Source organism: Octopus bimaculoides, chromosome 15 (genome assembly GCF_046866305.1).
Source record: "Octopus bimaculoides isolate indiv1 chromosome 15, ASM4686630v1, whole genome shotgun sequence".
NCBI classification, from domain to species: domain Eukaryota; kingdom Metazoa; phylum Mollusca; class Cephalopoda; order Octopoda; family Octopodidae; genus Octopus; species Octopus bimaculoides.
The window spans coordinates 26,023,121-26,049,448 of NC_142942.1; the positions used below are offsets into that span (position 1 = coordinate 26,023,121).

The 26,328-nt window shown below is 35.9% G+C and overlaps 1 protein-coding gene across 2 annotated transcripts in view; it reads left to right on the top strand.

The window, feature by feature from the left end:
• Positions 1-26,328, top strand: part of LOC106872843 (uncharacterized) — a 265,208-nt gene that overhangs the window by 194,183 nt on the left and 44,697 nt on the right. For both annotated transcript variants that reach the window (XM_014919977.3, XM_052973204.2), the window contains exons 18-21: positions 4,493-4,816; positions 5,036-5,356; positions 7,697-7,801; positions 18,855-19,064. In XM_014919977.3, the coding sequence (XP_014775463.2) occupies positions 4,493-4,816; positions 5,036-5,356; positions 7,697-7,801; positions 18,855-19,064 (960 nt within the window). The remainder of the gene's footprint in view (positions 1-4,492; positions 4,817-5,035; positions 5,357-7,696; positions 7,802-18,854; positions 19,065-26,328) is intronic.

The window sequence follows — 26,328 nt, forward strand, 5'->3', positions numbered from 1 at the left end:
CTGACGCATTTCAATAAAATAGAGAACTGTCGGTAGTTGACAGAGTGGTGTGTTGTGGAAATTTGATTTTTGAAACTGTTATTGAAATTGTTGATATTGTGGTTGGATTGTTGATTGAACTATTGTTGAATTTGTTTTTTCTACCCATTGTTGGGCATGGAAGCTGGCAGCTATGCTGCGGTGGTGGGCAAAAGCCCGGCACCCAACATGTTGCAGCTGAGGCAAGTTGAGACGGAAGGAAGAGATTTTAAAGAATATAATGGACCAATTGTGAAGGAGGGAGATTGCCTCCGCTTAACACCACCAGCCAACATGTTTCAAAGGGCAGAGAGAAAAAGAATAGTTTACCGAACGTTTAACATAGAAACCAAAAAGACTGAAGTAGCGGAAATCGAAGAAATTGAGAAATGTTTACAAGAGATTAAAGAAGTTACAGCATTTTGCTCGAGAGAAAGGAAGTACGGCACGGTGGAGGTGCGCTTCGTTAACGACGAGGACGCAAGGCCTTTGAGATCAACAAAGTGGGCACTCTTACCGACCTACTGCGGAGAGTGTCCCCCAGAGATTGACGAAGCATGGCTAGTGACAGCCATCATCTACAACTCCGAGGAGAAGGTAGATATAATAAAGGTGGAGAAGGTGGATATAATAAAGGTGGAGAAGTCGGAGATCAACTGGCGGGGTTATGGTCTCGAAGCTTTGATACACATAACTCTGCCAGATCTACATAAGATGGCGGAGGAGTTGGTGCTCCCCGATGAGACCCGACTAGTGGTGGGGGAGGGAGACCGCCAATATGCTATAACTGCAGAGAAAGGGGACACATGCAAGCAAGGTGCCCCCAGAAACAAGGACAGATGGAGGTAGTAGAAGCAGTGGTGGTAGAAGCGGAGAGGGGAAAAGGAGGAGGAAGTTGCAACAGACAGGAAAAGAACGAGAATGGAGTCTCTGCCAAAGAGTCCCCCAAAAAAAGAAAAGCGGAGACAAAGAAACAAGTTACAATGGAAAAAGAGAGTATGGAGATTCGAACACAGGAACCAGAGCCAACAACAAGCAGGGGGAAAAAACCGAAGAGCAAAGAGCGAGAGAGAAGAAGTATGATTAGAAGGAGAAAATAAGGAGAGAGGAATATGTAGCACAAACAGGACAGATTGCTGGACGAAATATAAAGAACAATGTTAAGATATAGTAAGGATATAGAGATAGAAAAAAAATTAGCAAAAATGAAAAATCTAATAAGAGTCAAACTGAATTATGATATGTTCGAACCTGATGAAAGAGCGGTTTTATTGGAGGAAGAGAAAAAGGAAAGATTGATGGAGTTATTTGGAACCAGAATTAGACCTACCGGGATATATATACAATATGACAGTTTACCCAATGTGATGGAACTAGAGAACCTCATGGAATACATATCAGACAAAAAAGACTGATAATCAATATGTATAATTAGAACAGTAAAATGGAACTACAAGCTTTGGGGGCTCGTAAGCCATTACATCCTTTCATTGTTAAATATTTCATTTCGTATTTCATCATTCGTTTTATGTACCCCACGTTTTGTGTTGTCTGTCCTTGTAATGTCCCCTCGTTTTTAAGGCTACATGCCGCAATAAAGAAATCAGTTGACAGCGCTGACCGTTCGTATTGGATTATTGTGTTAATTTAATATCGTACCTTCGCTTGGCGTAGTACGGAGCACGTTCTGTGTGAACATATTAACTCTGCGAAAGGTTATTCTAGATAACCATATCCAAATATTTATTTGGGTAAAACTATTCTACACCCTTGTGCACATGCGAACGTCATCATAACATTATTGGCGATGAGATATTCAAACCCACGACATAAGATTACTGAGGACGAGGATATTCGAACTCAGGCTGGGTAGATTGTTGTTTGGAACATGGAAAATTATTAGCGTCAGTAATTGAATTACAAAGACAACGACAACAGCAGCAACAACAGCAGTAACAACAGCATTTGATGGAATTGCAGAAGCAACAACAACTATTAATACAACTGCTATTCCACAAAACAGAAAATTCATCGACTTCGTTGATAAAGTTGGCCGGGCACGAAAAATACTGCAACTATATATTGCCTAAGAGACCGGGGGAAGTCTGTTTTAAAGAAACTGTTGATATCCTTTGAAAGATTTTCAGCGAGGAAGCTCTTTATTTAATACGCGTTGGCAATGCATGAAAATTGCAAAAAAGCGGACGAAATTTTATTACATGCGCTGGAATTGTTAATAGGGAATGCGAAAGATTTAAAATCAATGAACTGACACCAGATATGTTCAAATGCTTAATTTTCGTGCAAGGTTTAACGGCAAGACGCAGAAATTTGCAACTGAATTCTAACTAAATTAGAGCAGAATCAAAAGCTAACACTACAAGAAATATCTGAACAATGCCAGAGAATAATAAACCTAAAGTATGATACGGAACAAATTGACATAAGAAACTGCTCCCATATACAATCGGTGCCACCGAAAGTAAAATAAAAGCAGAAAACCCATGTTTTGGATGTTGATAATTACACTACAGATTCCACGGTCCTTATAAAAATCGAAAATGCTTCAAGCGTAGTAAAATAAGTCATAAAAAATCACACTATAAAAAAAACTTTAAAAACGGTTCAACAGAAAAAATCATGTAAATAGTTTATCGGTAACAAGAAATACGAACAAGCCGCAAAGGAAATTTGAGTGTGTAAAAATTAATAATACAAATGTAAAATTACAATTAGATACAGGTAGTGACATTAATTAATGAAAACACATGGAAAAAATCGAGAAATCTACACTGCAGAAAACATCGAAAAATTGCTCGTGGTGTCTCAAGGATTGAATTAATTTTTAAAGGCGAAATTATTCGTAATGCTATATTTCGCGGTTAGACGATAAAAACGAAAGCTTATGTATTAAAAAAATACAAGCAACCTTTTTACAATTGACTGGAAGGAACTGTTCGACTTACGAGATTTACCCATAAATACTTTTTCTAAAATTGTAATGGAGCCATGCGCCAGTTCAAATACAGAGTCAGAAAATTTTTAAAAGAAGTTAAAATGGTGTTTCCTAATGTTTCTCGGACGAGTTGTGTCGGTGCAATAAATTCAAAGCCAAATATCAGGTGATAAAAAATGCATTACCACTTTTCAAACTCAAACGCAATATGCCGTTTGCAGCACTGGAACAGGTAAATAAAGAATTAGACAGACTGGAAAAAATGGGAGTGATTGAAAAGATTGATTACTCAGATTGAGCGAGTTCAACTATGTACATTAAAAAGAACAATAAAATACGTGTTTCTGCAGGTTTCTCGACGGGACTAATCGACTGTTTAAAACAGTATAACTACTCGTTACTTATCCCAGATAAATTGTTCTCAAAATTAGATCTGTCTGATGCCTAGTTACAGATAATTGTGTAAGACGATTGTTCTAAGCTATTAACTATCAATACACATAAAGGTCTGGACAAGTTTAACCGGCTTCCGTTTGGCATACATTTCAACAAGTGATGCTTGCAGAGTGTGACTTCGCCATGGCCTACCTGGATGATATATATAAATTAAAAGTGAACCCCGTGATCAGCATATCGAACACGTAAAATATGTGTTCGAAAAAATAAGGAATTACGGCTTTAAGCGTGAATTCTTTTTACCTAAAATGAAATATTTAGGACAAATTTTTCATAAAATTGGTCGTCAACCAAACCCGTCGCGGGCAGTAATGTTATTAACAATATGCCATCTTCGACAAATATATCTACCTTACAAGCTTTTGGGGGACTTGCAAACTACTATCAAATTTATATACTAAATATGAACAAGGTAAGAAGCTCCACTAAATAATCTACTAAAAAGAGATGTAAAGTGGAATTGGTCTCAAAATTGTCAGAAGGCATTCAACGAAATTAAAAGATATTAACATCAGATTTGTCTTTAGCACATTTCGATCCTGCAGTGGAGATTGTAGGTGCTTCTGGGTGCGGTATCGGAGCAGTAATGCTAAATAAAAATAGAGACGAGACATGAAGACGTTTGCTAAACTACAGCCAAATTGAAAAAGAGGTTCTAGCGATTATTTTTGCCGTTAAAAAGTTTCATAAATTTTTACACGTTAGAAATTTTCAACTATAGACTGATCATCGTCCGTTATTATCTATATATATGTATATGAGTCGAATAAAGGAATTCCTACCCATACTGCTAACAGGTTGCTTATTCAGCTCTATTCACAGACAATACAGGTGGGAAATCTTTATATATCATACATAAACATACTCACACAAGAATACAAACGTCTTTTTATTATCCAAAATGAAAACAAACTCCCTTTTACTAGAGTTTAAGACAATTATCATATTGAAAATAAAAACCTAAATTAATATTAAGAGTATATAGATAGATCTGTTAGTGTCCACAATTCGTGCAACAATTTCCTATTAATAATATTATTGGTATTCTTCATTTCTTTTCAGTTTTACACACACGAATACAAAATATCTATTATGGAGTACTTGAAGCACAAATATTTAATCAGTGGTCAACAATTTGTCCAGTTGGGTGGAACGATAAAGCTGCTCATGTCGCATGTAGAGAACTTGATTTTTATGATGGGGTAGCGATATATGCATCTCGCAGTACATACTCTACGAACGCACCTCCAGTTATTTTAAGTCATTTCAACTGTACTGGAACGGAAGGCAGCTTATCTCACTGCTCTTACACAGCTTTTGATGACTACACTAACTGTACTTTTGATCAAGACCACGTAGCTGGTGTTCTTTGCTTTAAAAGTTTCGGTAATATCTTTTTATTTATGTTCATGTTTTAAGTTTTATCACAATAACTTGGTCCGTACAACATTTTAACTAATGTAGAAGTTTCTTTGAACGTAAAGTAGGGATGTTTTAATAACCAGTGCGGTCTATAAAACTCAATTTCTGAAATGAAATATTCGATGTTTCTACGTATTCCTATCTGAATTCTGTTGTATAATGTTATGCCAATGTTTTTTGCAGAGGGAGTCCGCTTTCGTTTAGCAGATGGTCTGAGTGTCAGCCAAGGTCGAATGGAAGTTTTTTTTGATGGATTGTGGAGATCAATTTGTAAAGAAATATGGACTGATAAAGATGTTAAAGTGTTTTGCAAGTCATTGGGATACAAAGATGGGATTGTTGGATATAGTAAATTGAAAAAAACTTCAAATTCGCTTTCAGTACTGGGTGTTTATTCTTGTAATGGAGATGAGACATCCCTCCTACAGTGTAACAATACCTGGATCCACCAGGGCGCTAAATGCAAAAACACAGAAGAACCTAAAGCTGTTTGTTACAAGTCAGGTAGGTCATGAAAAAAATACCTATATTAAAAATTTGTCTTTTAATAATTATTAAGCGATAAAAAATTATCACTTTTGAGAACTTTCAAATGGGTTGGGTTCGTAATCAAGTATTTATGTAATAGTTATCTCATATTCAACTATTAGCATTAATAGCTTTATTGCGGATAGTCTATTATTATAGAGAAACAGTGTAACCGATTCGCAAAAAAATTTCAAAAGACGTTATGTATCCTTATTTTAAACCTTACTGACATTCTATTTTTTAAGTTATCTTAATTAATTGAAATTTCTGAATTGTCTACCCATCTATTTGTACGCAAACCTCCATATTACCATGCAGGGGGGGGGGGGGGACATCTCTGGTAATTCTCTACAATCATTCTATATTTAATATGTTTATCAGTGATTGGAGCTGTACAATCTCTTCATTCTACGCTCGAGAAATAAACTTCTCTGAAGCAATGTTGCATATATATATAAATGGTCTATAGCAAACCAGTTGAAAACATGATACAACCAACATAGACACACATTTTGCAACCCAGACAAAACTTCACTCTCCAAAAATATACGGACATTAAAATCAAGAAGTACTCCATATATCATTAAATAGAAAATATTGTCACACGCACAAAAGCATGTCTGCTAAAGGTCCCATTCGTTCCAGCAACATTCTATTTTTCAAGTTATTTTAATTAATTGAAATTTCTGAATTGTCTACCCTACTTTTTGTACACAAACCTCCATATTACCATGCAGGAGGACATCTCTGGTTAATTTCATCAATCATTCTATATTTAATATGTTTATCAGTGATTCGATTTACACCTAATTCTGTTAGCAATCATATTTTCATAACGAAAATAACAGCATATAAGCTAAATTTCATTTTTCAAACACTAGTCACTAAATATGAATAAGGTGTTACAACACCTACATTGCTAGAAATAAGAGCTAAAAAGCTCTAATACTGCAGTTGAAACACATAATTGTACACGTGTGTACTGACAGAGACCGTAAAGCACGGAATTAGCTGAAACTGACCGATTAGGATAGACAATTGTTGACCGGTGCTTTCGGGCGATTATGATTTCTGTCAGTACATATAATATAATTATGCGCTTTAACTACAGCATTAGAGCGTTTTGGTACGTTTATAGTTTCACACCAGACTCGATTTCGGTACTAAATAATTTTTTCCCCGCGTTTTTTAGTGGGGGTGCAGTCGTCATAGTTGACCTCGTAAGCTGTTGGAAATGCATTCTTTCCGCGGAAAACGGAAGGAGTGGGGGTTTTGAGGAACCTCGGAAATTCCCCTTTCCGACCCCGTCTACTGCATTTTTTGTTTCGTTGCAATCGTCTTAATTGACCTCATTATACAAGTAAAAGAGTAAAGAGTATATATTTACACTTACATACATACATAGATAGATAGATAGATAGATAGATAGATAGATAGATAGATAGATAGATAGATAGACAGACATACACACATACATATATATATATATATATATATATATATATATATATATATATATATATATATATATATATATATATATATATATATATATATGTATGTATATATATATATATATACACCGGAGTAAGCACATAAATGTGCAATAAGCTGGAAAAAAGAGTACTCAAATACCAGAGCTAGAGTAATATGCTTTATTTAAAAGCAGCCGAAATATAACAAAAAGATGTTATTCAGAGGTTCGCGTTCCCGTTCATGAACTTAAATAAAGTATATATATATATATATATATATATATATATATATATATATATATATATATATATATATATATATATATATATATATATGCTGTTGCTGGTACTACACATAAGACCTAGCGTAAGAGGTGCACTGAGCTGCCTCTTGTTCATTCAAAATAGTATCTAAAGGGAACTCATTTAGAAACAAACTTCATTCAATAAAAACTCTAAATATATCAAATACATTAAAGTTTAATTTTATTTCTAATAGAACATTTTCCTTCACTGAAGTTGCTGTATGAATACTAACTAAATCCTAGCCTGAATATTCCGAATTCTATTATTTGTTAACCAAGTGTTGCGCAAAACGAGTTTTAAACGATAGAATACCACCCTCTCTAAATTTCTAATTTCGTTCTCAATCATTACCACGCATTGCCTTGATATGTTTTTATACTATCCTGCTTAAGATCGTCTTAAGAATATCATATGCGCTGCCGTTCAATGTGCATAAATTTTTAAATATTTTCACCCAACTGTGTGTAACTTCAAACATGTATATATTGTTCTTGATAAATGAAACTCAAACCTGCATCAAAACATTATTTTCCAGTTCGACTGACTGAAGGAGATAATTTTTCCAATGGAATTGTACAAATCCGACGACGTGGTAGCTGGGGAACATTATGCGATCTAAACTGGACCAAAGAAGATGCCAGTATGTATTTTGTATTTACATTACCGTTCATAGGCTATAATCATGTCTAAAGTTTTATCTATTATGTGTACTGGAGTAATAAAGCTATAAAGAAAGCTAGAAGTAATTAGGCTATAATGAGGCCTAGAAGTATTTGAAACCAATGAAGAAGTAGCTTTTTTCCCGATCTGGTGACCGAGAATAAAACGTGGGCGTATTTATATGATCTCAAAACTAATGCTCAGGAAAGACGTCACACTTACAAGCCTATCATCGGCAGAAAAATATAGGTGATTGTTCCTTGGAACAACAAAGAAGTCATTCTCCTACGAATGTGGCTGTACAGTGAAAAGCGAGCAGTACATTGAAACAAATAAATGAGGGAAGACGTTGAGAGGAAGAGACCAAACAAAAAATCTGTAAACATTTACATTCATCACACATCTTTGGTAACAAATTAGGCTATCGGCAAATTGGACTGGTCAGTGGTCGGTAGATCCATATTCTGCCTGTTTTGTCGGATGACGGACAGTCATTAGGAAAAGGATTTAATGACATAGACGAGATCAAAGTGTCTGTAAAATAAAGTGGGTACGACAGAACATACCTGAACTTTATCGAAAACACCAGTGCATCATTTTCTGTATGTATGTATGTATGTATGTATGTATGTATGCATGTATGAATATATGTACGTAAATACACATATATATATTATTGCTACAGAACAAGATGATATATATGAATACTCCTAGACTTTCTCTTGAATTGCATGGTAATACTGAATCGTAAGACTTCTAGGAAAGTCTGGCATTTGCCATCATTTAGATATCCGTAAATCATATTAGTTCCTGTCATGCAAAAAAAAAAACCAGTACAAGGGAGGTAATTCGTGATATTATATCCTGAAAACTAGATAAATTTTGCTTCGCATATTGGAGTTATCTTTCTTGACTATGTGTAAATACATATATTTGTACGCGCACACATGAATGATACCAGTCGATTAGCAAATACGAGAAGGTACCCCACAAAAATCAGAATTTCGAAATATTATTTTATTCATTTAATTTACATGTTTACGCTTTTATCGCCTTCAAAATATTCTCTATTTGAAACAATGCAGGCACGTTTCCCAGCGGTCCAGGCGCGTTTTCCACTATTCGAAGCAAAGCTGGAACTCTTGCGAAGTGATGCCTTTTAATGCTTCCGTCGTTTTTTCTTAACCTCTTTTCATATCTGCAAACGGTTTTCCTATAAGGACTTTTTTCATTCGGGGTAACAAAACAGAAAGATGCAGGGAGCAAGATCGGTTAAATAGGGAGAGTGGGTAAGTGGGGTTATGCCATTTTTGGTCACAAACTGTCTCACACTCAAGGCGGTGTGCGCAGGTGCATTATCGTGATGAAACCACCACTCTCCACTTTGCCACTAGTTGGGGCATTTTCGTCTCAACGCGTCTCGCAAATGCTTAAGAACTGCCAAGTAAAATGCCTGGTTAACAGCCTGACCACGTGGAAAAAATGCTCTGTGGACAATTCCTTTCGCAATGATGAAACAAGTCAGCGTGGCCTTGACATTGAACTTCACTTGATGCGCTTTTGGGGGGCGTGGTGACATTGAATGCTTCCAGTAACTTGATTGCTGCTTCGTTTCCGGGTCGTAGGCGTAGCATCAGTTTTCGTCACTAGTGATAGCCTTCGAAAAAAAGGTTCAGATCAACTGTTCTTACAGTTCACGACACGCATTCAGTCGTGACAGCTTTTGATCTTCCGTGAGCAAGTGAGGCACACATTTTGCTGCAACTCTTTTCATCGCAATTCTTCGCTCAAAATTCGTTGGCAAGAACTCCAGGACACACCAGTCATTTCAACAAGTTCGTCAATTTTTCGACGACGGTCCTTCAAGATCAGCTCATGCATTGTCATGATGTTTTCATTTGTTCCAAAGGTAGATGGTCGACCTGAACGAGGTCGGTATTCAAGCAACAAGTGACCATACCTAAAGCGTGAAAACCACTCGTAAACTTGTATTTTGCTCATGTCAGCGTCCTTGTGAGCTGTTTGAAATATGTTTCGGCCGCTGTTTTCCCCAGTAGAAAATAGAATTACACAGCACTGTCCCTTCGTTTCAGACATCGCAAAAATCGATGAACAGGGAAGAAGCACTGTAAAACAAAGATGTGACAGTGCGACATCACACGACTATACTGACTGGCAGACTGATTCCTGAGGGTCGTATCAAGTTGGTTCCAGCAGCGGAAGCCAGAACTACAACGTTTCCGGTTACATTTGGGAAACCTTCCGTGCTAATCTTGTAAACAAGGAGTTGTTGTAAAGCACATGTATATATATGTGAATTCTTATTATTATTATTATTATTATTATTATTATTATTATTATTATTATTATTATTATTATTATTATTATTATTATTATTATTATTATTAATATTATTATTATCATTATTATTATTATTATTTTATGTTTGACTTTTGTTTTGCATTTGTACAAGTTGGATCCAAGTCTCACCCAGAGACCTCAAGAGACAACAAGTTAGAAGTTCATGTAGGTGTTATGCCTAGGGTATCATATATTTGGATTTGTACAGTTTTGTTCAAGTGAATGTTTAAGAAACCATAAGAAAATTATGTGTTTGCTTTAAAATTTGAGATCACATAGACAGTATTTTACGTAGGATATGGACAGTTCCCATGAGCACTATCTTTTGAACTTCAGCCATTTTGGGGTTTCCTGGTATCTGAGCTAGGTAGTAATCAGCCCGTTTCGCTGTCATTCCCAGGGCACCTATGACAATAGGTATTGTTTTCGTCTTCAGATTCCACATTTTGCTAATTTCTATTTCAAGATCTTTATATTTGCTCAGTTTTTGGTAGGTCTTGACAGATACGTTTATATCAATTGGGACAGTCATATCAATGAGGAGGCATGATTTTTGTCTGAAGTCTTTCAGTATGATGTCTGGCCTATTTGCGTCTATCTTTCTGTCAGTCTGAATGGTGAAGTTCCAGAGGAGTGCAATGTGATCATTTTCAAGTACTGGGGGTGGTTTGTGTTCCCAGCAGTTTTTATCATGGGGCAAGTCCAGGTTTTTGCATATTACCCAGTGAATATATTGTGCAGCTCTATCATGCCTGTTGAGATACTCTGTAGGCGCAAGCAGACTGCACATGGAGACAACATGATCGATGGTCTCATTTTGTTGTTGGCATATACGACATAATGGGGAGCTGCCGTTCTTTAATATGTTAGCCTGGTAGTTCTTTGTAGGTAGGCATTGATCTTGGGCTGCTATGATAAACCCCTCTGCTTCTGATTTCAAGCCAGAGGCCATTAACCATTGGTGGGTAAGGGCTTTGTCAATATCTGCATTATTCGCTCTCTTTGGGTATTTGCCATTGAGAGGTTTTCCATGCCATTTTTCAGTCATAATATCTAAGGCAGCAATTTTTGCACGGGTTTTCAAGCGCTTAGCTTTTTCTGCAGGTGTTTCTAGTTCGTCTAATTCTTGAATTTGTTGCAATTGGAATTCACTTAGATATTCCTTTGCCTGTTTTGTTACTCAGAGTTTTTCAGATAGGTGTCTAGGCCAATTGTGGCTACCTTCATTGATAATGCCAGCTGTAGAAGTCCTCGACCTCCCTCTTTTCTTGGTAGATAAAGACGTTTTATATCTGCCTTAGGGTGGTGCATTCTATGAATTGTCAACAGTTTTCGTATTTTTCTGTCAACATTACATATTTCAGTAATTGACCAGTTAACGATATTGAAACTGTAAGTCACGACTGGTATGGCTAGAGTATTGATCGCTTCGATCCTGTTTCTCGCGTTCAGCTCTGTCTTTAGTATTGCTCTCACCCTGCGATCACATTCTCTTCTGATCCTTTCCCTCATCACTGAGTGCTTGATATTGTCCCCTTCAATTACCCCTAGGTATTTGTAGCTCTCCGCTGGTTCTAACTCTTTTATGACATTTTGCTGGTCAAGGTTCACATTAGATGTATTTGTCATTTTTCCTTTGATAAAGGTAGCTTTTGCACATTTATCAAGGCCAAATTGCATCCTGATGTCATCACTGAATTGTTTAACAATCGCTAGTAGGCCTTTGAGTTGTTGGTCATTTTTTGCAAAGAGCTTTAAATCATCCATGTAAATGAGATGATTTATATTTTTATCAAATATTTTATAACCATACTGTGCATCATTGAGCAATTTTGAGAGCGGTATTAGGGCTAGACAGAAGAGAAGTGGTGATAGTGAGTCACCCTGGAAAATGCCACATGAAATTCTTACATCTCCAGCATTTAGAGATTCATTGTCATTGTTCAACATCAGTGTGGTTCTCCATGATCTCATACTTACAGATAAAAAGTTTCGCAGAGTAGGAGCTATTTTATACATTTCCAGACATTTCCTAATCCAGCTATGTGGTAGGCTATCAAAGGCCTTTTTATAGTCTATCCAGGCTATTGACAAGTTTTTGTGTCGCTTGTGACAATCTTCTAAGATCATCTTATTGATGAGTAGCTGATCTTTACAACCATAAGATCCACGTTTACATCCCTTTTGCTCATTAGGGAATATGCTACTTTCTATTAAAAAACTATAGGTGTACTCGGTTAGGACAGATGTTAGCGTCTTATACATTGTTGTTAAGCAGGTTATGGGGCGATAATTTTTTGGTTCGTTTGTTTCCTCATTTTTTGGAAGCAGGAATGTTAAACCATTAACTAGCCAAGAGGGCATCAAACTAGGATTTTTCAAAACATCGTTGTAAAGTTTTGTTAGCAGTTCATGGCTTTCTGGGAAGGCATTCAACCAGAAGTTAGGAATTTTATCCTTTCCTGGAGACTTCCATTTGCTTGACCTCCTGAGCGCAGATCTTATATCTTCTACCTTGACCCCCTCCCACTTTTGCTCCTCTAAGGAGTCTAGGTTTGTAGATATTCTATCAATCCAAGGGGCCTTTTCATTGTGTGTTTTATCTTCTGCCCAGATTTTATTCCAAAATTCTTGCACTTCTTCTTTTGATGGGACAGACTTTATTATTATTATTATTATCATTGAGTGGGAGAGTAGTGCATGCCATCAAAGTGACACTAGGGTAAAATATACGAAGCCCAGTATACCCATCATGACTACCAGGTACATGTGTCTATTCATATGTCCCTGGATAGCAGGCTGTGATGCTCTCCCACTACTCCTGTTCGTGATCAGAAATGCACATATTGTCAGCCACCAAAGGACATGTTCAACTGGTTAAGGTCAAACAACTGACTAGCAAATCTGTGGTATCGAGCAGAAAATTTACTGTAGCACATCTTTTATACCAAGACAAAACATGTACATGATAACACTTCCAATCAATTAAGATCAGAAGCCATCGGAGCCAATGCCTGGTATTGCATCAGGGCATTTATTCTCATTATTATTATTATTATTATTATTATTATTATTATTATTATTATTATTATTATGTGAGAGAGCAGTGCATGCCATCAAAGTGACACTGGGGTACAAATATATGAAGCCCAGTATACCCATCATGACTACCCATCTGATAAGGGTACACCAGGCACATGCATCACAACCATATATGCGCGACATGGTGATTTCAGATCAAGATAAACAGCGCATGACCTTGCAGGTGGGGCCCAGTTAGAATTTTTTCTTCAGGTTGAGCAGTCCAAAAGGTGCCTGGATGAAGGTAGTTTAAGGATGATGAACGAAACATACATGTTTCCAATTATTCAAACGCCAAAGAATTCCTTTCAACACACGGTTATGATGCTCTCCCACTACTTCTGCTCGTGATCAGAGATGCACATATCGTCAGCCACCAAGGAAATGCTCAATTTGTTATGGTCAAACAACTGACTAGCAAATATGTGGTATCGAACGGAATATTTGCTGTAGCCCATCTTTTATGCCAAGACAAACCAATGTACATGATAATGCTTTCAATCAGTTAAGATTAGAAGCCATGAGAGCCAGTGCCTGATACTGCATCAGGACATTTATTATTATCATAATTAATATTATTATTATTATTATTATTATTATTATTATTATTATTATTATTATTATTATTATTATTATTATTATTATTATTACTCATTAGTGCTTTCACTGCAATACCGAGCGCAGCTCTGTGTGCCTTGTGTATGTGCTGTGGTTTGTTACTGTACTCTTTTTGTTACTGTATTGAATGTGGATGTGTGCGATGCCTAGTAGTGCTATTTTCTGTATGTTATGTATATTTATTAGTCCTGGTATTTTTCTTATGTATTTATCTGAATGGTATTTTATCATACCTAATGCGCCTATTATGGTAGGAATTGTTTCTGTTTTTAGACACATTCGAGTTACCTCTATTTCCAGGGCTTTGTATTTTGAAAGTTTCTCCATTTCTTCTAGAGGAAAGTTGTCATCTGTTGGTATTGATACATCAATCAGAAAGCAATTTTTTCTTGATGATTTCTGACAACTACATCCGGCCTATTGGCCTTAATTTCTCTATCTGTGTGTATTGGCATATCCCATAGTATGGTGGCTTTCCCATTTTCTGTGACCATCTTTTTTCTGTTGCTATTCTATAGTGTTGGCATAGCTTCCAGTGTATATAGGTCCCAACTCTGTCATATCTGTGAATATATTTCTCTGGACAGCCAGAGATAATATGATTTATTGTTTCTTCTCCATCTCCACATATTCCGTAGTTACTTGTTATGTTTCTTTTCATTATATGTTTTTGGTAATTTCTGGTGGGGAGGCTTTGGTCTTGTGCTGCAATTAAAAATCCTTCAGTCTCTGCTTTGAGTCCTGAACTTCTCAACCATTGTTAAGATTTTGCTTTGTCTATTTCTTTTGCGTTTAGTTTAACCCAGTATTTGCCATGAAGGAGCTTTTCTTGCCATCGTTTTACCATGATCCGTTGCTGTTCTAGTTTTAGTTTGACATTCAGTTGTTTTACAGCTGACTTCTTTTTTTGTATTTGTCAGCTTCCTTAATGACAGAAGAAAGTTTCTGTTTAGTTCGTGTTTTGTGACTATTTGTATTAGTTTTCCTTACTAAAGAGAGGAAATAGGTGTGAGATGAAGAGAGGAGAGAGGAGGAGAGTCAGATGAAGAGGGGAGTTGAGCCCATGTGGCGTGAGACCGGGGCGTGGTTGCCGAGTCTAATGTCTCAGAGGTGTTCCGCGAACCGATCAGCCAAGCGGCGTCCTATTTGACTGATTTACAGAGGAGAACAGAAAGAGCAAGAGATGCAGTAAATGACGTTGCTAGAACTGCATGTGAAGGAGTCAGTGATACGATAGGGACGATGATGGGTGCCTGTGAAGATGATGGTGTCAGAGAGGTAGGAGCAAGTGCGTCAGCGTGGGCGGGAGCAGGGGAACGAGCTGAGTTGGGAGGTAGGGTTGTGAGCTCATTTGAAGGAGGGGAGGGATATGTTGGGGAAGATATGGTGAAGTGGAGGGGTCGGACTGGTGTCGCCGGAAGTCTCGGAGAATAGTGCATTCGAGAGGCAGGTTGGAGGGGTACACATATATATGAGTATATATATATATATATATATATATATATATATATATATATATATATATATATATATATATATATATACCCCCGTTTTAACACCGGCGTTTCGAAGAGTTGGGCAGTGACGCATCGTTAAAACGGCTCTTCCCATGGACCGCAAATTAAATTTGTATACACAACTCTTCGAAACACCGGTGTTAAAACGGGGGTAGCTGATGAAGGAAAATGTTCTCTATGTGGCTTCTGTGTTTTCTGTACTCTGGTTATTATTTTCTTGTCTACGTTTTGTCTGCAATGTCCTGTACCCTGATATGCACCTATATATACAGGTAGACGTAGGTATGCACATACCTGTACGTATATATGCATATACTCATTTATTATTTGTTTATATATATATATATATAAATATGAAAGACGGAAGATGGAATATACGAGAATTTATTATTAATCACGACGATTGTTTCGACCCATCTAACATCCATCCCTCAAGGGTGGGACACTCAAGAACTGGTTACATAGAAGATCAAAAATAAAATCACAAATGCAAAAAAGAAACGAACACGCAATACAGAGAGAAAAGTATTAAAAATAACCGTTAACAAATATGGATGCATAAACGCACTCGTGCAAGCTGCATGGCGCGTGTACACTCGCTCATACAAGCATCCGCGAAAATGTAAGCACACACACACACGTGTGGTTTGGTGCACTCACAATCACAAAGCGAGTAAAATATCTACTTGGTATTTATAAGAATAGGAAGGTCCAAAGTAAAGTCATCCACACCTTAAATTAAATTATGTTAACAGTTACTCAAATTCATTCCCACTGCATTGTGCGAGAGTACACATATATGCGTGTAGGCATCTTGAGAGTCTTTCAGAAATTCTATTAATGATCTTCTCATTAGTCAGGGATTCCTCGAAGCTAAGACAGCGTCTCCTCGGAATTATATTTTATGGTTTCGCGTACCTTACTATGGACCAAGTTATGCTATTCTTAAGTTTATCCTCCTTCACTTGCCATACAAAATCGACCAAAGATGTTGAATGTCTCTTATTGATTGTCTTAAAGTTGGCGACATGGTTACGATAACGATTCTTAAATGAATCAGCCGTCTGCCCAATGTAAGCATACGGCCCTCCCCTTGTGTGCATGATGCATTTATATGCAAGATTTGTATTCATACAGAGATTCATCAATGGCGAATTTTTTTTTCTCTGCATGAGCATTTATCATATTTATTTGTATATAACGCAGTTCCGACTCCATTTTCCGATGTTGTTACCGTGTTAGCTGTATCATTAGCATTTCTACTATTACTATTTGGCCGTAATTCGTGTTTTACATTGCGGTTTACATCTCTTTAGTTAGTATTTAGATGCGTATGCTCGCTAGATCCAGTAGGTGGGTTATTGAATATTGGTTGCATTTTACTATTGTTTATGCGATGCATATATTTATACTTATATATACATATATACATATGTATATGCATATGTATATATATATGCATATATACACACACACACATATATAAACATATACATGCGTATATATACATACATATATATATATATATATATATATATATATATATATATATATATATATATATATATATATATATATATATATATATATATATATATATATATGTATGTATGTATGTATGTATGTATGTATGTATGTATGCATGCTTTCCTCTCAAAGGACATTGAACAGACCAAAGCTATTACTTTTACTTGTTTCAGTCATTTGACTGTGGCCATGCTGGAGCATCGCCTTTAGTCGAGCAAATCACCCCTAAGGACTTATTCTTTATAAACCTAGTACTTATTCTATCTGTCGCTTTTGCCGAAGCGCTAAGTTACGGGGACGTAAACACACCAGCATCGGTTGTCAAGCGATGTTGGGGGGACAAACACAGACACACAAAAACATACATACATACATACATAATATATATATATATATATATATATATATATATATATATATATATATATATATATATATATATATATACGACGGGCTTCTTTCAGTTTCCATCTACCAAATCCACTCACAAGGCTTTGGTCGGCTCGAGGCTATAGTAGAAGACGCTTGCCAAGGTGCCACGCAATGGTAATGAACCCGGAACCATGTGGTTGGTAAGCAAGCTACTTATCACACAGCCACTCCTGCGGCTATGAAACAGTGTGTACAGGGTGGCGCCAGTGGTTTCAGGGTTAGGAAGAGTCTAACAGTAAGATTCCGTTTAAACGAAGTAACCACACAGCTAAGCCCGCACGCTCCCACTCCTATTCTAAATGACACATGCCTAAAGTAATATACAGTGAACGTAAACACTTGACTACGTGGTCAGAAGCTAATTTTAACCACAGAACCATGTTCGTGCTTATGCGCGCACACACACACACACACACACACACACACACACACACACACACTCACACTTACATGCACGTTAATAAGTACCTGATAAAGCGTAACGCGTGCGTCTTACGTCCTATGTTATCATTCATGTCCTAGTAGAGTGTTTACTCCAGTCATAGTCAAGCTGCAGACCACAGGACTTTCTGAATAGCCTAATGAGATCCGTCGAAATGATAAACCCGAAGACAAAATAGCAATAACCCACAGTATGGTGAAAACCATAACCACTCATAATAAAAAGGTGTACTGAAGGAATATCCCAGTGAAAACCTCAATAAAATGTAATCACAATACACCTGATGTAATGATTTGAGATAGAGAAGAAAAACTGTGTACAGTTGTGGAAATCAGCTGCCCAGCGGATATCAGTGAAAAAGAGAATACCTACGCTGAACTATTGAGAAATCTGCAGTTACTCTATCCAGATTACAAGCTCAGGTTTATACCTGTAATTATTGGGGCACTGGAATATGTAACGCAATGCCTAAATACCAATCTTGAGAAATTAGGCTTCCCAAAACCAGATAGGAGAAAGCTGATTGGAAGACTGCAGATCTAAGCCATCACTGGAACTGTAAAAATCTGTAAAACTTTCCAGAAGTTTACCATTTAAGTATATATGAGCATGTCTAGATATGCAAGTATATGCATGAGAAGACATACGTAAAATAAAACATACAAATCTGCACGTTTACATGCATGTATACATACATACATACATACATACATAGCCTGTTGATGGTGAAATTCCAATGAAGGAGCCTTGGATCTGGGTTAGAAACCAGTTCCTTCTCTATTGGCAAGAAATGAAATAAAAGTGAATAATAACATACATACGTACATGCATGCATACATGCATACATACATACATACATGTTACTGTAATTGTAAACATATTGTTGTGTTTATACAATTTCAGATATATTACTAGTTTAACATTAATTACTTTATATAAACAATAGTCTTTTTTTCTTTTTAAAACCAATTTTTGACATGTATATATCATTTCCTTAACCGAATTCTTACATGTCTAAATTTTATTTCACTTTATTTTTTTTATCATTATTATAGCTGTAGTGTGCAGAGAATTGGGTCATGGAAAAGGTATACCAATTTGCTGTGGAGTATATGGCCTTCATACATGGGACAATACTTTATCTCAGTTAAGCTGTACTGGTAATGAAACGACTCTGGACCAATGTCGCCAACTTCCACCTGTGTCGATGTGTTATTATAAAGAGTATGCTGCAGTGGCATGCTTCAATGGCTCGATGAAGACTGGTAGGCACATATTTTTCTTCTCAAAGATATCTGATTATAAACTTAAGTGAGCCTGCTTTTATGTGTGTATTTTTTCTGTCGATGGTTTTATTGTATAAGCGCGGATTCGGTGGAGTACGTATAGTTGTGTGTAGATGTGCTAACATACGCGCATGTGTGTTTAGAAGCGAAAATAAACAAGTGATTGCAAGAATATTGAAATATTCAGATCCATTATTATTGTAACTATGAAGAATATATAGAGTAATTTTTCCCATTTTACCAACTTCAATAAATACTAAGTCTGCGGATGACACCTGCACTTTGCTAGCACCGTATCAAAGGTGGAATTTAACACATTGAATCAAAGTACTTCATTTAGTGCTCATATACGCAAAAACGCAAAACCTCACACATTCGCTCGCATAGACACTCACTCAAGCATACAACATACGCACATTTATGTATGTGTATATGAATATATATATATATATATATATATATATATATATATATATATATATATATATATATATATATATATATAATCATGTAGAGAATGGAGAAACAAACACAGCAGGTCGATTGCGCTAGTTAGCCATTTAATTTAATCAATTATGTGGAGATTATGTAATGCTACATTTACGATCGTTTCGATTTGCCAATTTGATTGGCAGATCTCTTCAGAATGTTGAGAAGTCTGTTTAAGTGCATGGTGTGAGAGATGCAGGCATAGAAGATAGGGGATATACTAATGTAAAAGGATTTATATAGTGGTATGAGAATAGAGGTAAGGTATAGTGAGTCTTAATAATATTTCTGCGAAGGAGAGGTAGGGTGGGTTCTGTTTAAGTCTGTAGTTCCAATTTTAGTCAAGCGCATTCCCACTAAGGAACAATAGTTACCAAAGGTACCTTAAGGACCTCCTGCACAAGCTAAAATCACAGAACGGAACTATTGTCCACTCGGACAAAACTAGGAATTCTTACACTATAGATATTAACTTATACCACCAACTGCTACACAAAGAAATTACAAAAAAATATAAAGTAGCACCAGATAGCACCTTACGATCCATGAACTTAGCAGCCAAGGACATCATGTTAGACTATAACTTGGGTGAAAAAACTGAGCCACTTGTACCACTTAGAACTAGAATCACACTAAAAGACCATAGACTTAACTTCCTAACAGACACTAAAGTTAGATTAATATGCCCAAATAGGTCAGACCTATGTAAATTAAGTAAGCTAATACTAGATAAGTACATCCCTAAGCTAAAAAGTAGACTCACCCTTGAATTATGGTCCAACACATACGAAGCCCTAAATTGGTTCTCCAAAATACTGAACACAAAAACTATAAATTCATACAGATAGACATAGTAGATTACTACTCCTCAGTTAACCCCACGATCCTAAATAGTACCCTAATATTCGCCAAAAACCACTCACATCTAACTATGAAAGAAATAAAAGTAATACTTGAAGCAGGGAAATCAGTTATAAGCTTTGATAACAAACTCTGGGTCCGTAAGGACTCCCCAAACTCCTTCGATATCACCATGGGAGCCCCGGATTCAGCTCAGATAACTGACTTAATGGGCATATATTTGGACGAATTCCCAGATCTCAAGGGAGACTTATACAGGGACGACGCGCTGTTCGTAATTAATAATCCCTCTAACAGGAAACTTGAACTCATCAAGAAAAACCTACACAAATTCTTCAAAAGATTCGGACTAGCCATTTCCTTAGAAAATGAACACACCTCCATAAATTACCTACACGCAAGCTGCAACCTAGCCACAGAACTCCATGAACCTTACATAAAACCAAACACTAACCTCAAATACATAAACGCATCCAGTAACCACCCGCTATTCCTTAAGAGAGGCTTAGTACATAGCATAAGCAGTAGAATATCACGCCTCTCCTCTAACCAGGATATTTTTAATAAGCATAAGGAAATCTATAATATCACACTACATAAAGCAGGATTCAACCATAAAATTAAATACCTAGACCCCAATAACCATAAAAATTACCGAAATAAATGGAATCTAAATGATATCAGCACATACACTAATAAAACACCAAACCCTACTGCAAACCACACCAACAATAAGAAGGACACAATTAAACATAATAAAAATAATAGTAATACAAAAGATCCTAAAGATCCACATAACACCAAAAATACCAACAACAGCGTAAACACCAATACCAATAATACTATTAGTATTAATAAGACTAATAACATGACGAAGCGGAAATACAATAACAACCATAACATGATCAATATTAAGCCATACAAAGATAAGAATATTATTAATAACAGCGAGACCCAGCGAACGAAAATAAATCCTACGCCGGGCCCACAAAAACCAAACAATATTAACCCAGTTAACACTGATAAGGCACATACTAAAAATTAACCTAACTATAGAAATAAATTAGATAGCCATAAAGGTAAATTCACTGGCCTTCCCAGCTATGATGGCAGGTTCTATACCAGACATAACCATAATAATAATAAGCACAATAGGGATACGATCTGGTTAATTATCCCCTACACCATGAACCTCAAATCCAACATAGTCCGTTCATTAATGAACATAATAGATAAACATCTAAATGTAAATAACAAATATGCAGCAATATTTAAGAACAAAATTAGAATCGGCCACAGCCTGACATGTAACTTAGCTACCATCATAGCCTCTATTAATAATTAAAAAAAATTAGACGCATTCTATGCAGCTAGAAAGACCACGAACAACCAAACTAACAACCGTCCGACAAATAGAACAAACCCCAACCCTAATCCAACGCCCCTTGTTAGCAGAGACACACACCAAAAAACAATAGGGCCACACGACAACACACAGACACCCCTTATAATTTATGTAGCCGTAAGGATAGGAATAAATGAAATTACTCCAACAGATGTCAGACCGAAAATGTAGTTTACCAATGTGACGTACGCACAAACGGCCATATTAGATCTTACATTGGGGCCACGAAAAATCAAATACGGCTTAGATACAATGAACACCGATCTAGCTTCAGAAATAGAAAGAAGGCAAGTTCAACAGGACTTAGTAGCTATATCTGGGAATTAAAGGACAATAATATAGCATACAAACTAAAATTGCATGTACTCAGAACAGAAAATTCTTATAACTCAATTAACAGACGTTGTGATCTCTGCCTAACTGAACGCCTCGAAATCCTAACGGCTACAACACATCTTCTAAACAAAAAATACGAAAATAAAACCGTTTGTCTACACACTACAAAATTTTCATTTTCTAAGTATAATTAAATATGTAAAAAGAAATTTCATTTTCTAAGTATAATGAAATATGCACTAGGACAGAGTTATCTCCCTCTTCACCAAAACTTTGAGTTACTCCCTTTTACTAACACCGCCGGTGCTAAAAAAGCAATAACATTCGCTCGAATTTTAAAAACATCCACGTGCGTAATGCGCTTGACTAAGATTGGAACGACAGACTTAAACAGAACCCACCCTACCTCTCCTTCGCAGAAATATTATTAACCCTGATTTCGAATAAAATGTAAGACTCACTATACCTTACCTCTATTCTCATACCACTATATGCATCCTTTTACATTAGTATATCCCCTATCTTCTATTCCTGCATCTCTCACACCATGCACTTAAACAGACTTCTCAACATTCTGAAGAGATATGCCAATCAAATTGGCAAATCGAAACGATCGTAAATGTAACATTATATAATCTCAACATAATTTATTAGATTGATGGCTAACTAGCGCAATCGACCTGCTTCTTCCTGTGTTTTTTTTTCCATTCTCTACATGATTATACTTATAAACTGCGGTTTACACGATAAATTACCTGCCTCTGGATACCTTCTAACAAAGACGGTACCCACACAAGTAATCTCCAGGAGCGCCTTCGGATTTAATTATCCCTTAGTTGCTAAACACTTCTATCCTATCGCTTGAATGTTTAAGCAATCCTAACTTATATTTATACCTATATATATATATATATATATATATATATATATATATATATATATATATATATATACAAAATTAATTGCAGAATAAAACCATTAGGTCATCGACTCAAAAAACCACAACCCACCAATGACACACACACATATATATATATAAGCACCCATTATACTCTCGGAGTGGTTAGCGTTAGGAAGGGCATCCAGCTGTAGAAACTCTGCCAGACCAGATTGGAGCTTGTTGCAACCGCTGGATCTCCAGACCGCTGTCAAACCGTCCAACCCATGCCAGCATGGAAAACGGACGTTAATTGATGATTATGATGATGATGATGATGATGATATCGTTATTTATGTGTATGTGTTTATGAATGTACGTTTAATGAATGTGTGTATTGTATATATGTGTTTGTATGTGTGTGTGAGCGTGTGTGATTGTTTGATATACGCTTGTAACGAAAAAATCACAAAGTATGTTTATGTATACTAACTTCGATTTGAGATCTATAGCAAAACTCATTTTTAACTTATTTTCATGTACTTTTAAATGAACTTCATATACTTAATAGTAACTCAAAAGTAACTGACAAAGGAAGAATAAATAGTTTTTTATGTTTGCTATTCAGTTTTGTTTTCGTAATAATATTTTAAGTTTCCCTCATTCTGAATTTGGTATTGCCTTTTGTGGTCTCTGCAAACAAACTAAACTTTAATTGGAAAATGCAATTTATACACATAAGAGAAAAACATAACTGTCGTGTGTGTGTGTGTGTGTGTGTGTGTGTGTGTGTGTGTGTGTGTGTGTGTGTGTGTGTGTGTGTGTTAGGAAGTTAATTGTTATAGCCGGTCATAGAGTGACCATTGGTTTTGCACTCATAAAATGCCTAGTATTGGCAACTCGTCAGACTCAAAACGATTTTGAGTCAAACGAAAAATATGTTACTGCACTAATATTTTAGGGTATGCTTCTCTTTCGAATATATGAACAACTGATGATGTGTTTGTGTGTGTGTGTACATAGGTATGTATATGTATGTATGTATGTGTGTGTGTGTGTGTGTGTGTGTGTGTGTGTGTGTGTGTGTGTGTGTGTGTGTGTGTGTGTGCGTGTGTGTGTGTGTGTGCGTGAGTGTGTATGTGTGTATGTATAAATTACAAATTTATACTTTAAATTCGCATTTAAAAGATATGAACACAATATTATCAGGGAAACAGATATACAATAAAAGATAACATGTTGACCTCTTAGTTCATACAGGCAGACTAAATATATGAAGTTATTTTATTTTTATTTTTGCGTGTGCGTGAGGGTTAACGGATTAATTTGAATATAATAAGAAATAAAGTAAAACAAATAATAATGTAGAATAAAATAAGCCATCGAAAGGAACTTTCCCCAAAATTCCAGGTGTCACTCTATTCTCAACTCGCATCGTATCAGAATTGGTTTCTCCAACACTAATAACCTCCTACAAATCATATCCTCGCATGACAACTATATTCTTAACGGTTAAAAGTTTTCGCTTAATAACTGTAATAACAATAATATTAATAATAATAATCACTTCTTACATAATAGTAATAGCACTTGTAATTGTGGTCCGAATAAAACTTGCGTTCTCAACGGAAATTGCAGAATTAAAAGTGTTGTTTATCAATATAAAGTTTTTTCAGGAACTAAAGAATATTTTCCTATTGGCATTTCATCCAAGGAAATAAAAAAAAACGTTTGGCCAAGCATTTTTCTACATTTAAATATATTCATAAACGTAATACTACAGGTCTTAGCAAACTAATTTGGCATCTCAAAGACTATAATAAACAATTTTCTTTGGAATGGAAAATTTTGTCAAGATCATTTCCCTATGATAAAGAGAAATCTTTTTGCTCTCTTTGTACGGACGAACAACTACCTATCCTTTTTTCCAAACACACACTGGTCAACACCTATAAAGAACGTGTTTACGGGTTTTTACATTGGAAAAAACACACTTTCAACTATTTCAAATAATATCTGCCCCCTTACCTAATATCTACAACTTACACTTTATTCTTTTCATCTCATACATCACATTCTTGCCCTTATCATTTCTATCCATTTGTCATTCACCTTCTATTTGCTTATACCTCTATTACTCCTTTAATTCCCCTTCTCTCTTCCTTTTCTTCTTCTTCTCTCTTAAATTTCTTAACGGTATTTTAAATTTACTAGCGTTCCCTATCCACCTTTGTTTATAATATATAATATATTATAGCTTCGTAAATCTGTAAATCTGGCTTATTAGTGGGCGCTGTTGTTTATAATCTCCTCCCTGATGAGATTGATACATTATTCTACATCATTCTTCCTCTCGGATTTATTTTAATGTATCAATCGAAACATATGCCGGTGAAATGGTGATATAAATGATTGTGAGTTTGTCTTCTTTTTCCATTACTGTCTAGATAGATAGATAGATAGATAGATAGATAGATAGATAGATAGATAGATAGATAGATATACATACACATATATATATATGCACGCGATTATTACTGTGAGTCTTTTATTACCACATAATTCCAGACACACGCATATATTGAGAAACCGTGATGATTAGATATTTTCTGAAACGCTTAACCGCATGTAAACTAATTTAAGTTTCTCCACTCAATAAGCACTGGTTAATACATAGAGTCTATATGTTAATTTTTTTGTCTCTTATATATATATATATACTAGCTGAATGACCCGGCGTTGCTCGTGTTACTACTGTTCTTATTCAGATTAGTAAACAATAAATATAAAGATATATTCTCATAATTATTTAAAAATATCTATATTTTATTGGAAAATATCCAAATTGTAATGATAATAGAATTTCGAACTAAAAATCTGTCAATGCTGAAGCACCTCAGGTTGAACAATATTCAATGAGTAATTTTTTGTTGGTGTCGAAATGAATAAATTGTTGGTTCCAACTCGCGAGCAAGCAACATAGAGTTGGCTGTGGGAGAGCATGCAGTAGAGGGGTCAAAGGCAACTACCTTGAGCGATTGACCCTGAGATTTGTTAATTGAAATACCAAAACTTAGTTTGACTGGAAACTAGAGTATCTTAAATTCAAATGGAACATCTTTGGGTATGAGAGGAATTTTTGGAATAAAGACGTTTTCTCCTTTGTCACTAGCTGTGATGATTGTTGTCTGTAGAACATGGGGCTTCATGGAAGTAACAATTAAGTGGGTTTCATTACGCAGGAGTACCCAGTGTGTTCAGAAATTTACAGGGTA